This window comes from Octopus bimaculoides, chromosome 23 (genome assembly GCF_001194135.2).
Source record: "Octopus bimaculoides isolate UCB-OBI-ISO-001 chromosome 23, ASM119413v2, whole genome shotgun sequence".
Lineage (NCBI taxonomy): Eukaryota > Metazoa > Mollusca > Cephalopoda > Octopoda > Octopodidae > Octopus > Octopus bimaculoides.
Window position 1 is genome coordinate 25,434,373 of NC_069003.1, and position 15,487 is coordinate 25,449,859.

The 15,487-nt window shown below is 38.4% G+C and overlaps 1 protein-coding gene across 1 annotated transcript; it reads left to right on the forward strand.

The window, feature by feature from the left end:
• Positions 1-1,159: 1,159 nt before the first annotated feature.
• LOC106883760 (monocarboxylate transporter 14) lies at positions 1,160-14,251 on the forward strand. The gene is made up of 5 exons (XM_014934878.2): positions 1,160-1,530; positions 7,983-8,200; positions 8,561-8,704; positions 11,696-12,442; positions 13,986-14,251. The coding sequence occupies exons 1-5, from the start codon at positions 1,343-1,345 to the stop codon at positions 14,186-14,188; spliced, it is 1,500 nt and encodes a 499-aa protein (XP_014790364.1). The 5' UTR covers positions 1,160-1,342; the 3' UTR covers positions 14,189-14,251.
• The last annotated feature ends 1,236 nt before the right edge of the window (positions 14,252-15,487 follow it).

The window sequence follows — 15,487 nt, forward strand, 5'->3', positions numbered from 1 at the left end:
ATGATATTTTTCGCAAAATTTTTTTGAGCTGCAAATCTCTCCACAAACCAGTCAGCAAATTTCCTCCACTTCCCATGGCCAGGTGACTGAAGATGCTGCGTAAGGAGTGGCTGTGTGGTAAGTAGCTTGCTTACCAACCACATGGTTCCAGGTTCAGTCCCACTGCGCGGCACCTTGGGCAAGTATCTTCTACTATAGCCTCGGGCCAACCAAAACCTTGTGAGTGGATTTGGTAGACGGAAACTGAAAGAAGCCCGTCATATATGTATGTGTGTGTGTGTGTGTGTGTTTGTGTGTCTGTGTTTGTCCCCTAACATCACTTGACAAGTTAAGTTAAGTACGATAACAAAATAATAGGATCAGTGAGAAAAAGCATTCAATTCAAGGAGAAATTAATATCGTTTAATGAATGCAGAAATTGTGCGTGAGTTACTTCGCATTTCATATTTGGATAGTGTAGTAATTGGACGAGCTTGGATTGCGTGCTGTGCATGATTCAGCAATTGTTCAGGATCAAATAATATGGCTTCTCCATGAAGAAATATGAGGGAGAAAAAAAATGAGAATAACATTCAAGAAAACAGAAAAGGGAAAACGTTAAGGAACTTCTAAAGAAAGGTGGATGCTTATGTTCCTTTTACCCATTAACTGAAGCATATTATTTATGAATGATTAATATATTTTAACAAAAGGTTGTCATGCAATATTTATGTCTAGTAAGGGTAGTCGAAAGCAGTTAAACATTGTGTCTAATGAAGTGTGGTGAACATCTTCCAGTTCGTTAAAAAAAATCTTGTAAAAGCTTCTCGCCTTAGAAATGTCTACTGTATGATTTCTGACCTTGTTATCTACATACCTTAAGTGAAACCAACTAGACAATACTGGTTTTATATCTGGAACTAGACTGCTTCGAATAAGTAAGCATCAGATTTCAGAGAAAAGTATGATAAAAAAAGGGAAAATAGTAGATAAGAAAAACAATATGAAATAAATTAGCTTTAGAGTTCTGTTGTTGAATTGATGAATCGTGAGTATTAGCTGATAGTGTTGTGATGAAATAAGTTGCTAGTTGTTTCAAGGGCCTTAATCTTGTAACCTGAGAATTATTTACTCAAGTGTTGCCTCATTTCAGCACGCTTTTGAATATCATTAAAATTTTCCTTTTTTCATAAGAACAATTTGGTGGTGGGGTGCTTCTTGGATATATAAACACAAGAATAGGAAATGTGTTTATTTCTTCAATGAGACCATCAGTGGTAGGACACCGATCCCCATACGTACATACAAAACATACATACAGTCACTCACATAGAAAAACAGGCCATAGATCTTTAGATCGAAAATGGCCAACGATAACGAAATTATTATCCAAGTAAACTTACTAAATGCTAAATCAGAAGGGAAGAGAAATCTCACAGAAGCTATTACAGAGATATGTCCCCAGAAAGGTGTGAATCCCGGATTTTGTGAAGATGATGAGTGCACAAATCGAGAATCAGATATCAATGTTACACCCGATCAACCTGTAAGGTAATTAGTATTTTCGTTTTTATCTTAATTTATTAGTGGTTTTAAGTATTTTATAATTGATTACAGTAGTTGCATATCGGTAACCGTCAAACTACATACATCACACTGTTATCTGGTAACCAATAAAAATAATCCACATCAAACATGGTTGACAGCTACCCAAAAACCCACACACATTTGTCTTTCCTAGAGCTCTTTCATAATGCTGGCATAGACTCCAGTGTCTGAAAGCTCAAAAATGTTATATCGGTATATACAGCTGAGTTTCAACTGAGTCCTTTGTAAAGATTGTTTCACTGCCTTCCTTTGACCAGAAAGGGCATGCATGTTTTGTCTGTCTGGTGTGTCTGGTGAAAGAGGTTGTTGTGGTAGACGAGACTGAAACAGCTGGAGACAGGTACCACCATCTTCGACCAAACTCACACCAACTTCTTCAAGTTTTATTTGAAAAAGAAAATGAAGGTTGAGAGGGAAGTGCTACCTACCTCTCAGCTAATTAGTTGAAAGGTGAATGAGAAAAATGAGCATGGTCCAAGTGAGTGGCCTGCACTGAGCATGTACCTGTAGGTCAGAGGACAGAGAGAGGGCATTTTCCCTAGTGGTCAGAGTCACTATGGTTTTATGGGGTTTCCATGAGTATCCCTCGGAGGTTTCCTCACTTTAGGGGATTTTACTTTGAACTTTTCTGGGTTTTCTCTTTTTGTTATTTCTTTTGCTTACATCTTTTTTGTGTAAGCCCACATTGTATTGTCTTGTGATCTGGGCTCATCTTGGAATTAAGGTTACTTCCTCAATGACCTCAGATGACTTGACATAGATGTGGTAGCCATTACAGAAACCAACATTTGTGTAACACATACAGCTTCACTTTTTACTTCTAGAAAGCGTACTCATCTTGAGGTTTGACGGGAATGGGTGGAGGAGCAGCAGTGCTTTTCCAGAAAGAATTAGGTTAAGTGGTACAGACGATCTTCATAAATCCACGTAGTAAGTCGGTGGTATTGGATAAGAATGGTTTTAAAGTCAGTACCTTTAGAGTTGTAGTCGTCTATGCACCCACTGGGGTAAGACGATGACAAGAAATGTTCCTGAAAGCATCCGACTTTACTAGCTGGAGATTTGATTTAGACGCACAATGGGATTGTTACCATATGGGTTAACCCATATGAGAAGGAGGTGCAAAAACCTTGAAAACCTGCTCAAATGCTTCTAACTGTCTGACATATACTGACTAGATTTCCTGAATGCACCAGAGTGGACTTGGAACGACCAAAATAGGTCATCCAGATTATACTTAGAGTATTTGTCATATTAGAAAAGAGATGCCACTGAATATCCACATTTTAAAGAAGTCAGCTACACAGGCCACAAATTTGTGGTCTGCACAGATAGAACTTATAGACTAGGGCCCAGTTACTGGATGTTGAATGCGCAAAGTCTATAGAAACCAGATTAACAAACTAGTCAAGCAGCATTTGATGGGGGCAATCATCAACAATAAGCACCTCGAAGCAGGAAATATGAGCCAATATCACTTAGCAAAAAGATAGTGATAGAGAGAAATAGATTAGAGAGTGAGTTAATGAGTGGGCTAGAAAAGATGATAAGAAAAGCATCGTGGCCAGCATCCGAGCATCAAGAATGGCCCTCAGCCATTTCTTTAACACGAAATACAAAGGTTGAATTTCCAGAGTTAGAATTTGTGCGCTAAAATTAGAAGAAATGAAAGCTGTTTGATGAAGATGGTTTCAAGCAAATATGTGCAGCGTTCTATTAGAATTTTGCTCAACTGTTTGGAATAAGTGATAGGTCAGAGACGGTCATGGTCTTTAGTACTTACCTCAATGGCTTACCGCAGCTCTCAGCAGCTTATAGCAAGAGCCGTGGTATGCCGTCTAGGTAGGCACTGCAAATGACCGATAACAACTAACATATGGGAGGTACTGAGCGAGTGCGCAAGAGACAAATTGCCTGGTTTGAATGCTCTGCCAGATGAGTTTTATGATTATATATTAGATTTATTTGGCATTTTCTTGGCAAACATTCACTGCTATTGGCAGGTAGAAGGGAAAAATTCAAAATAATGCATGTTAAATCTGCTGATAAAAGAGATATTACAGACAATTCCTGGCCTATAACTCTGCTAAATGCACAGTTTAATACTGTAGTCAAGGTATTAGCAAAGTGGTTGGCGCGAGTCGTCGGTGGTTAGGTTGGAAAAGCAGAATGAGGTCAGTGGTTTTCCAGGGGATGTGGAGTCTTTGAAGAGCCTGCTCTACCAGCTTGTGTGACATGGACACGTAGGTATGTGTGAGGTGCCACCACATAAGCACCAATGTAACTACAGCAGTGACAACAATAGAGGTAGCGGTGGCATCAGCATCAGTAACAACAACATCAATCACAATAGCAGCGATATCAGCTGCAACGATGACAACAACAACAAAACAATGGCTATATAAGCAATAACAAGAAAGAAAATAAGAACAAGATAAATAATGAAGACGAGAAACAAAGTGGTGAGAGGAAAACACTACGTTCAGAAAGTCTTTTGTTGAGATAGCAGCAAAATCAATGCAATTTTTTACACTGTCACTAAGTAATGAAGAGAAAAGGCTGAGAGAATCAAAATGATTTGTGAAGCTGAAAGGGAGGAGGACGCAAGTTGCCATCCTTGCAGAAACAGACGTAGAAAAATAGACATAGTTCTGTAACGGTTGTTGTTAAGGTGTTGGTTGCCAGTGTGCAGGATGGAAGAAGAACAGTGATTGAAGTTGTAAAGAAATATTTATTTACTGTTACTTTAATATATGCCATACCACGATGGACAGGTGTCTGTATCATATGAAAACAATAGAGTTATCTTTTCTTGTATGTTGTTGCTGTTTATGTTTGGTCAAACTGTTAGCTGCCTAACTAGGAATTAGAGGAAGATAGAGTGGATGTTAAGTGTAGGAAGTCGATAAAATGATACCTTCATTGTGCCTGACATCTAAACAGCAATGGTGTTGTGATAAGACACTGAATCATAGTTGACATTCTCACTATAAGCCTTCTCAGTTACTGGATTCTGCCTGTGGTCGCCTCTGCATCATCTCCTTTCTGCTCACTGACTTTTTCCTATGGTGTTTTAGTATTTATAATTATCCAAACTAGTTAGAAGGAGAAACATATTATTGAGAACAATAGATTTCATTGGCGGTCTGTTATCTCTATTCTAGCTTTTGGTGGCCCAGAAGAGGTTAGAAGGGTCAAGTGGCAAAGACATTATTCTGCTTAGCGAAGGCATCTGGCAAATGTAACTGCTGTCACTCACAGAAAAACTATTGTTTTACCGTGAGAAAAGTGCTATTGAACTGTTATGTGAAATTTGGCTATTGAAGATCAAATCCACGCTATACCTGCACAAACCACTACAGTTCTTAGCATTAGGCGTACAGTAATTGAATTTGATTTCAAACTGCTGACTAGGAAAAGAGTAAATAACATCCACATAGCAATGGGATCAAATGACTCAGTGCAAGTAACCGACTTGGTTGGAATTTGTAGTTTGCATTGCCTATATGGGCACTTACCAAATCTCTCGGATGGTCTATTTAGGTACAATACAATTTTCTTGATGCGCGACTCAAGTAGGATAGATGCTGAAAGAATTAGGGCGATATCAAGAATTTTTTTTAATGCGAATTTCTATTGAAAACAACCTTAAAGAAGCAAATTTCTTGATGTTACTTTGTAGTTGAATATTGACCGGTCCTTTCCTTTCCATTCACCAAACAAAAAATTTTAAGTAACTGAATATATTTTTAAATCATCCTAGAAGTATAATAAATTATATGATTAAAGGAGTTTCCACCATAATTTCAAAATTAACTACTAATGATCTTTATGTAGAGCTGGCTATAAAGATTTTTTTTTATTTATTCCCAACTCAAATAACTCCCATTTTGGTTAAAATAAGTAACAGACATTCGAAGTCACTTTAAAAGCATCTGAATAATATGCAAGATGAAAAGGGGGATATTTTATATCTCATCTAAATATCCATTATAAAAACATTGAGGTTAAGGTAAGTTCAGTGAACAGTAACTTAATTACTTCTAATACTGAGATCTATAAGTTTTTATCTAAAAACTTAACTGGCCACAATAACTATTATAAATCTAGGAAAAATGCAAATGCATAATGCTTTAAATATATCCAAATCCTCTAATACGTTTAGGTACTCAAATAGTAAACTCTAATTTGGCTTCTGAACAAGACCGACGCACTAAAACTTGAGTAAAACATTACAGGCAAACCAACAATAACGTCAGCAGCAGGGACAGTACTTGACCATTGATCAGTAACCGTCGGTTACGTAAGAGGGAAATCTTGTATAAATTCTCCTTATACAATAAATTTCGTTTCGCAAATAGCTAAAAAAAAAAAAAAAAGAATTAAGGTACTACAGAGTAATTTCCCTGCCCCCAGTAAATAAAGGAAGGTATTTAATAAACACTATATTAAACTTTCATTTTCAAATGCGCCCAATTTAGCAGATAACATAAACTGCTATTAACCACCATTGTTGTTGTTGTTGTTGTTGGCACTCCGTCGCTTACAACGTCAAGGGTTCCAGTTGATCCGATCAACGGAACAGCCGGCTCGTGAAATTAACGTGCAAGTGGCTGAGCACTCCACAGACATGTGTACCCTTAAGGTAGTTCTCGGGGATATTCAGCGTGACAGTGTGCCAAGGCGTCCACTCACTTCAGTGCCCACATCCTGTGCATTTCCCACTTCAAATCATCACTTTTTCTTCCTTTTCCTCTTTGATCCTGTTGCCATCGGGACGTGCTATGTCGATTATCAGGCATGTTTTATCGTTTTTGTTCACCACAACAATGCCAAGTTGCCAACATCTAATCTGATGGTCACACTGATTATTATTATCATTATTATTATTATCATTATTGAGTGAGGTGGTTAGGGCAGCGGACTCATGGTCATAGGAACGCGGTTTCAATTCCCAGACTGGACATTGTGAGTGTTTATTGAGCGAAAACACCTAAAGCTCCACGAAGCTCCGGCAGGGGATGGTGGCGAACCCTGTTGTACTCTTTCACCACAACTTTGTCTCACTCTTTCTGCCTGTTTCTGTTGTACCTGTAATTCAAAGAGCCAGCCTTGTCACACTGTGTCACGCTGAATATCCCTGAGAACTACGTTAAGGGTACACGTGTCTGTGGAGTGCTCAGCCACTTGCACGTTAATTTCACGAGCAGGCTGTTCCGTTGATCGGATCAACTGGAACCCTCGACGTCGTAAGCAACGGAGTGCCAACAACATTGAGTGAGAGAGCAGTGTATGCCATCAAAGTGACACTGGGGTAAAATATATGAAGCCCAGTATACCCATCATGACTACTCATCTGATAAGGGTACACCAGGCACATATATCACAGCCATATGTGCGCGACATAGTGATCTCATATCCAACCAGAATTTGATTGCTTCTATTCCATAGTAATGCGGGATTTTGGTGTAAAGATTGATAACATCTTGGGTAACCAATATTGCTACTTCATCAATTGTTTTTGGTAGGTGTTCTAGCATGTCTAAATCGTCTCTAATGAAGCTTTTGATGTATTTCAGCAAGGGTGTTTCTACTTGTGAAGTCATTCACTCGTAAATATCATCACACACAACATGGACAAAAATTTCTTCTTAAAAAAAATACATATTCAAATAAGTAAACCATAACATCATGAATAGCGAAAGTGAAACCGGTTGAAATATTAAAAATTATATTAAAACTATGTAAAGTGTGCGTATTTTCCTTTTTTAATTTCTTATATATATTACAACTGTGAGGATAATTGAAATTCCTCCTTTTCTGTTCGCAGCCACTTGGCTGAAACCCATAAATAAATAAATAAATAAATAAATATATATATATGACATCCATATAATATGTATATATTTTAAAAAGATATTAAACTATATGCAACAAAGGCATTTCTCTTCCACTTTTTATATTTTTTTACACATATTTTCAACTCATAATTTTGCCACGTGGTGTATACTGAATCTTCAGTATCTTTACACCTTGTATATTTTTATATTGCTATATATATATATGTATATATATATATATATATATAATCTTGAGTACCACAATATTAACCTATGCACATGCATTAAGTGGAATACTTCAATATAATTGAAGAATATAAAACCAGAAATAAAATATAGCGTATGCACAGAGCTGAGTTTGGTTTTACTGTGAAGGCACGCAATATACATAAGACTACTGAAATTATAAAAGTACATTTTTATTAGTACTGTGCTGTTACCTCTGCTCTTGCTAGAGCTTCTGCTGCAATTACTGTTGCTGCTTCTGCTGTTACTACTACTACTACTACTACTACTACTACTACTACTACTACAGTTTTTCTTCTCTATTTCCAGGGCAGTGAAGTGCACACCGGAAGATCATACACCTAGTAAATGTTCCACTTTCATCAAATATCTGGCTTATGTTTCTTTATTATACAACAATATTTTGGGTTTTGGCATTGCTTATTCACTCGGTATTTTATACATCTACTTTATCAGAGAATTTAACACTACAAAATCTGAAACAGCCATGATAACATCAGCGTGTAGTGCAACTTTAGGTTGTGGAGGTAAGTATTCAAAAATTAATAGCAATTGGTTTTTCCAACAAAAAAGAAAAAAAAACAAATAAAATGAACTAATACTTTGGTCAATAACCTTTGCCCTCTCACCTTGTCATTTGGAACCGTTTCTGAGAAACCCAAACATATCACATCCTTATACATTTGAAAAAAAGAAATAGATCAGAGTTAGGAAAATATGTGAAGATATTAAAGATCAAAAACAAAAATATTAATTCTCCTTCAAGTACTAATTATTCTAGAAAATTCCTTCTTTTTTTTTCATATTAACAGAATATAATAATTATCTTATTCTATTTCATCAGTATTTAGCAAAATTTTCCTTAACTTTTCAATTTTCATTTGCAGGAATATTTGCAGGAATGTTGTACAGAAAAATTGGTGTTGGGTGGTCATTTATCCTTGCCAGCGCTTTGTGTTCAATTGGTTTGTTTGCAAGTAGCTTTACACCAAACATATGGTTTCTGTTTTTCTCACTTGGAATCTTATTTGGTAAGTTCAACAAATTATAGTTGGAATACTAATAAAGACTATTTTATTTATTCAGTTAGACATTGGCTAGAACTTCAATATGGCTTGCACAGTACTCAGCATTCGAAACCCTGGCAGTTACAAGAAAAAACCACAAGTGTGGATTAAAGGCACGGAAATATAGTCCTTCTTACCTCGACTTGCAATCAGGTACCGCCTGCAAATTTGTTCAAGTGTTAACATGTGTCGTCATGGCCTCTCTTCGCCACATCTGGCCTCTATTGATGACAACATGACAAAGAGGGAAACTTTCCTTCTCGCACGTCGACGTGACATCATCTCTTCCCTTCTGGTCTTCCTGTACCATCCCTCCCTCTCCTTTCCATTGCACGCCCCACTGATCTAAGGATCACTGCTCTTCTGTTTTGTTTCGTAATCGTCCATCCACCTGGGGAGATGTGACGTTCCTTTGAGATCTGTGTAGGGTCACAGAGCCGGCTTCTCCCTCCTCTTTGTCATCAGAAGAGCTAATCACCCATCGAATACCAGGACATGACACAGCATTCCATCCACTGATACACTATTTGGAGTACTAATCGCGGTCACCTTTCCTTTTTCCCACTGCATTGTGCACCAAGCGTCTGGGGCTTCAACCACACTTCATCTCCAGCCTGCACAGATGTAATCCTTCTACCTCTAGCTGCTGTGGCACCATGCTCAGGTGTCTCCATTTGTGCCAGAATATGACCTTGTGCGGAACCGACTCTTCGGCTTGCCCTACCCTGGAGACATGTTCTACCAGAAAACTGCCTCCATAAGGGAGATTCATCCCCTCTCAGCCATGGCTTTAATCATACGGTGGTGCCATTCCACAATCCTGTTTCCACCTGGCCTATATGCAACTCTGAAGAAGCGTCTTGTGCTCCACCTTTCGAGCATCTCTCTCAGCTGCTCTGAGCGAAAAACTGCACTGTTGTCCATCAATAGCTCGTCTATAGACCCCCTTTCCATAAACACCGCATTCAGCACTTCTGCAACTTCTGCAACTTCATATAGCCATTTGCCCAGGTCCACAGTCAACCGTTGAAAGCTACACCTTTCCCCAATAGTGCGTCATGTAATGGCTAGCCTCTTCCAGTCTTCTTCTACCTGAATCTTTCCTAATTCGTGTATGCTCGGAGAAGGATCAATCGATATTTTCCTCTGGTAGTATCATTCAAGATGTACCAACCTTTTGCAGCACTTTTCATTTAACGGTTGAATAAAGTGTGGCAGTAAATTACAACTTTTGTTCTTGTATTTCTTCCGCTGTTATACCTGACTCATTTGGAACCAAGGGCCAGAACTATACTACTCATCCTCCTAAAGTACTAACAGCAATTTTGAGAATCTGCAGGTTCAGTCGGAATCTGATTATACTTACAAATCAAAGCCAATCCTTGAAAAGATAGTACAAGCTTGTAGAGAAACTGAGAAATCATGAATGTGAAGAACAATTCTAGCATTTAACTTCCTATAATCTTCACAAGGATACCAATCATCATCAATTTTCTTCCGTCCCAAGAACAGAGAAGCCCAATTACTTCATGATGGTTGAATTATTCCAAGCACCAACTTGTGGCTGAATTTGTCCTTCGCAATTTTCAATTTGACTGGGGCTTATCGCCTCGGTTGAGTGGAAACAGGAGGATGATTCATGACAATGTAGTGCGTTACCTATTGCAAAAGATTCCTCACACAAAAGATTGTGCAAGTTGTACCCTGAAATGTTTGCAGGATAGTATAGTAATGAGGCGATACTATCCTCATTAGTATAGCCTCATTACTAATGAGGATAGTATTAGTAATGACAATACTTTCCTCATAGTATTGAGAATAGTATTGTCCTCAATACTATCCTCAATTGTATTGAGGATAGTACAATACAATTATACTAATGACAAAGAGGTTTAAAAAAACCCAGAGAACCGACTGCATCAGGTTTTACACTCGTACCTTTAAGTTGATCAATGAGTCAACTAGTTTTTCTATTCCATCAGTTGACAAGATCATAGTGATGCAAGGAAGATCAGCTATTAAAAAAATCCACATGAATTCTCTTCGTAAATTCAAATATAGCATCATGGACATTTTGCCATCTGCAGGTATCGGTGAATGATTTACCTCCTGTAACGTAACTGCTGTTGGCTGCCTCGTGTCATATAAAATTTGAAAAATTTGGTGGTTAGCTGCTTTTTCTAGCAGTCTGGTCACCAATTTGTGGATGTGCAGTGATACTCAATTTCAAATGTTGAACGTCCAGCATTATCGATTTGTAGTATGGTTGACAGCTCACTTTTACTGTCAGAGTTGCCAGTTTGTGAAAGGTGGATCGGCTGGGGTCTGGATTATTTGGTCATACTGCATGCTGCTCCCAAATGGAGCCAATTACAATACTTAGGTTATATAATATGTTTTGTGGAGGTGCAATGGCCCAGTGGTTAGGGCAGCAGACTCGCGGTCATAGGATTGCGGTTTCAATTCCCAGACTGGGCGTTGTGAGTGTTTATTGAGCGAAAACACCTAGTGCTCCACGAGGCTCCGGCACGGGATGGTGGCGAACCCTGCTGTACTCTTTCACCACAACTTTCTCTCACTCTTACTTCCTGTTTCTGTTGTGCCTGTAATTCAAAGGGTCAGCCTTGTCACACTGTGTCACGCTGAATATCCCCGAGAACTACGTTAAGTGTGCTCAGCTACTTGCATGTTAATTTCACGAGCAGGCTGTTCCGTTGATCAGATCAACTGGAACCCTTGACGTCATAAGCGACGGAGTGCCAACAACATGTTCCTACATACATACAAATGCAGGTAAGAATACACATGAACATTTCTACATAAGTATCAATACAGTATCGTACACACACACACATACACAGCCTTTCCCTCATTGGGTAATCTACAGGCCGTGTGCTTCTGTATCAAATCTACAATATCTTTAATACAATCATCTTCCTTTATATTCTATTTCAGGTTCTGGAGCAGCCATCAACAATATTGTCAGTTATGCAGCCCTGGAGAAATTATTCCACCAAAATGTTTATATTCTATCCATTACACTGACAATATGTTCTCCATTTGGAACTTTATGTGTACCATTTTTAGTAGATATGCTCTTAAATATCTACTCTTGGCGAGGAGCATTGATGATTCTTTCTGGCTTCAGTTTGAACATGTGTTTTTCAGGATTGTTATCAAAAGTTGATAGAAAACCAAAATCTGATGCGAAGGTTGAACGACTAAAAATATTTGATATGAAATTATTGAAAAACAAATGTTTCTTGATACTATCAACTGCTGCATCAATAAATACATGTTGTGGTTCCCTTGTTTTGCTCCTTATTGTTGATTTTTGGGTTGGAAAGGGTCATCCAATGTTAGAGGCTATTACACTAATTACTTTTGTAAGTATTTCAAGCATGGCAAGTAGACTTGTCTTTGGTTTCTTAAGCCTCTTATTCGACTTAACACCAGTACTCATTCTCATATTTTATATTGTTTGTGGTGTTGGTGGAATATTCTTCGTTTTTGCTCCCATGTGTGATACTTATTCACCATTAGTTTTCCTGGCAGTCTTGAATGGATTTTCTCGTGGAATGGTAGCCACAATACGTCCCCTGGTCTTCAAAAAAGTTGTCGGTATTGAAGCTTATCCAATAGCTATTGGCTTTACTTTCACTGTGAATGGAATATGTACAGTACCAGCTGCAACTATTGTAGGTAAGTGTGACATGCCTGATCCAGGCTTTGTGAATCATAATATTGGTTTCAAATTCTGGTACAAGACAGCAATTTTGTGAGAGGTGGTATGTTGATTACGTTGACCCCAGAGTTCAACTGGTACTTACTTTATTGACCCCAAAAGGATGAAGGGCACTATCAAAACCAGCAGTATTGGAATTCAGAAAATAAATTAGGAAAAACTACCTAAACAGTTATTCCAGCACAGTAACAATTCAACCAGCTCACTGCCTTTGTCAGTTATATTGGTTTCAAATTTTGGCACAAGGCCAGCAATTTTAGGGGAGGGTTAAGTTGATTAAATGAACCCCAGTGTTCAACTTGTACTTAATTTATCAATCCAGAAAGGATGAAAGGCAAAATCACCCTAGGTGGAATTTGAACTCAGAATGTAAAGATAAATGAAATGTTGCTAAGTATTTCACCTGGTGTGCTAACGATTTTCCTTGCTTGCTGCCTTGTCAATCATTTTTTTTTTTTATTTGCAAACAACTTGCAGATGTAAGTGCTACCAATTGAAAGCTCTGCATACTGGATGCTAGCAAGTTTATGGGGTCATCAGGAGAGAATGCACGCCATTTTGGGGCCTTCCTCTCAATGGCATCATTGTGCACCAGTCCCACTCACTGAAATGAAGCCCTGCCTGCTAGATCAACTGGTTATTAGATTTTCCTCAAATTTCTTCTAACCATTGCTCATCATCTCTTTATAACCAAATCCAGTGGTTTGCCTTCTCCACTGTAGTCTGGATGTCACCAATGGTATCCAGACTACTATAATGTTAACAATGCATCTGTCACTACAACCGGATTCAACTGCTTTCTGGCTGGTGATTTATTTAGGTTATAGCTAACACTGAGATGTTGATAGCTAATTATTTTGAAATTTTATAGAACATATATAAATGTTTGACTGAAGATAGCATCACAACTGAATACAGAAGATAAACACAGGTAACATACAACATAGAAAGTGATGAAACAATGTAACTGAATATAGTTACATATATTTAGATGTGAAGTTTACATGGCTCAGTGGTTAGAGTGTTGGACTCATAATCTTGAGGATGTGAGTTTGATTCTTGGATCGAGTTGTATGTTGTGTTCTTGAGCAAGACACTTTATTTCATATTGCTCCAGTTCTTTCAGCTGTAGAAATGAGTTGCGATGTCACCGGTGCCAAGTTGTATTGGCTTTTGCCTTCCCCTTGGATAACATCAGTGGCATGGAAAGGTGAGGCTGATATGCATGGGCAACTGCTGGTCTTCCATAAACGACCTTGCCCAGATTTTTGCCTTGGAGGGGAACTTTCTAGGTGCAATCCCATGGCCATTTATGACTGAAGGGAGTCTAAATTTACATGTAGCCTTGATCTTTTCCTTGACAATTGTTTGGTTTCAAATTTGTATAGCTTGATGGTGTAAAATATTATATCAAACTAGAGTAACTGTAGCAACTTAACCAGCTTTCATTCTAAATAACCTTATCTGTTATTATTTCACTGTTGTTTTTTTTTTTTATAGGTAAAATCACAGATATTACACAGAGTTATGACTTTGCTTTTTATCTCACTGGACTATTTGAAATTCTTACATTCCTATTATTAGCATCTTTGTACTTCCTGGTAACTTGCCAGAGAAAAAGGAATCATAAATTTAAGCCAGAGAATTTCACATCCCATAATTTAATAGCAATGAAGTCTCATTATGAAAAGAACAACAGATGAATATACATTTTGTAAGAAAATTCACAGTTGTGTACATTGAATAAATATATTTCTTATCTTCAATTTTGATCATTTTCCTTTTAATTCTTGTGTAAATCACTTCTGAATGGCATAACGGTGTTTTGGGAGAAGTGGTAAAGAAAAAAATCGAACATACTGGCTGTAGTTTTGAAATAGCTTTAACATGAACCATAAGTGCCAGAAATGCCCTCTACAATATTTATGGATATAGCCCATGTCAGCTTGTTTTTGGAGGAAATCCCAACTTCCTTCATTTCTAAATGATAAACTTCTCACATTAGAAGCTATTCCTACCAATAAAGTTGTGGCAAGTAAGTTGAATGCCATACATACTGTTAGAAAAGGATTTATAAAGTTTAAGTCTTCACAGAAATTAAGATGTGCACTTCATCACTAAGATAGGACAAGTAGCACAATCCAGCAAAACAAGATATCTTTCTTGATAAAAGAAATGAATGTGGTTGACATCTTGGTTCAGGTGCTGTCATTGACTGGGAAGATAAGTACTTGTTAAATATGGAGGCACATATTGTGTGTGTTGTGTGTGTTGGCACTCCGTCGTTTACGACGTCGAGGGTTCCAGTCGATCCGATCAACGGAACAGCCTGCTTGTGAAATTAATGTGCAAGTGGCTGAGCACTCCACAGACACGTGTACCCTTAACGTAGTTCTCGGGGATATTCAGCGTGACACAGTGTGACAAGGCTGACCCTTTGAATTACAGGCACAACAGAAACAGGAAGTAAGAGTGAGAGAAAGTTGTGGTGAAAGAGTACAGCAGGGTTCGCCACCATCTCCTCGTGGAGCTTTAGGTGTTTTGGCTCAATAAACACTCACAACGCCCGGTCTGGGAATCGAAACTGAGATCCTATGACCGCGAGTCCGCTGCCCTAACTACTGGGCCATTGTGCCTCCACTGGCACATATTATAGCAGGGAGATAACAGTTTACTTGAAATAGCCAGCCTCAGCTTCCACCACAGCCTAGCTCCAGAACCGGGTGCTTGCATTCTTTACTGCGTCCCTGGGAAGCTCTTCAAACACTTCCTTGATCTTGGCCACCAGCTTGGCCTTGGTGTTGCTGGCAGAGTGGTTGGGGTCGTTTTCAACCATGCTCCCCCACACAGTAATCCATGGGATTACAATCGGGGTAATAAGGAGGCCAGAAAAAACTAGGCCTAATGAAGCTGTAGAAATTCTCTGACAACTACTTCTCTCTCTTTCTGGAGGTATGACAAGGAGCCAAATCCTGCTGCCACACATATGGCCTTCCAGCAGC

Excerpts from the sequence above, each read along its gene's own strand:
- LOC106883760 (XM_014934878.2), top strand. The coding sequence starts at position 1,343 with ATGGCCAACGATAACGAAATTATTATCCAAGTAAACTTACTAAATGCT. Across the intron at positions 1,531-7,982 it reads ACACCCGATCAACCTGTAAG|GGCAGTGAAGTGCACACCGG; the intron begins GTAATTAGTATT and ends CTCTATTTCCAG. Across the intron at positions 8,201-8,560 it reads TGCAACTTTAGGTTGTGGAG|GAATATTTGCAGGAATGTTG; the intron begins GTAAGTATTCAA and ends TTTCATTTGCAG.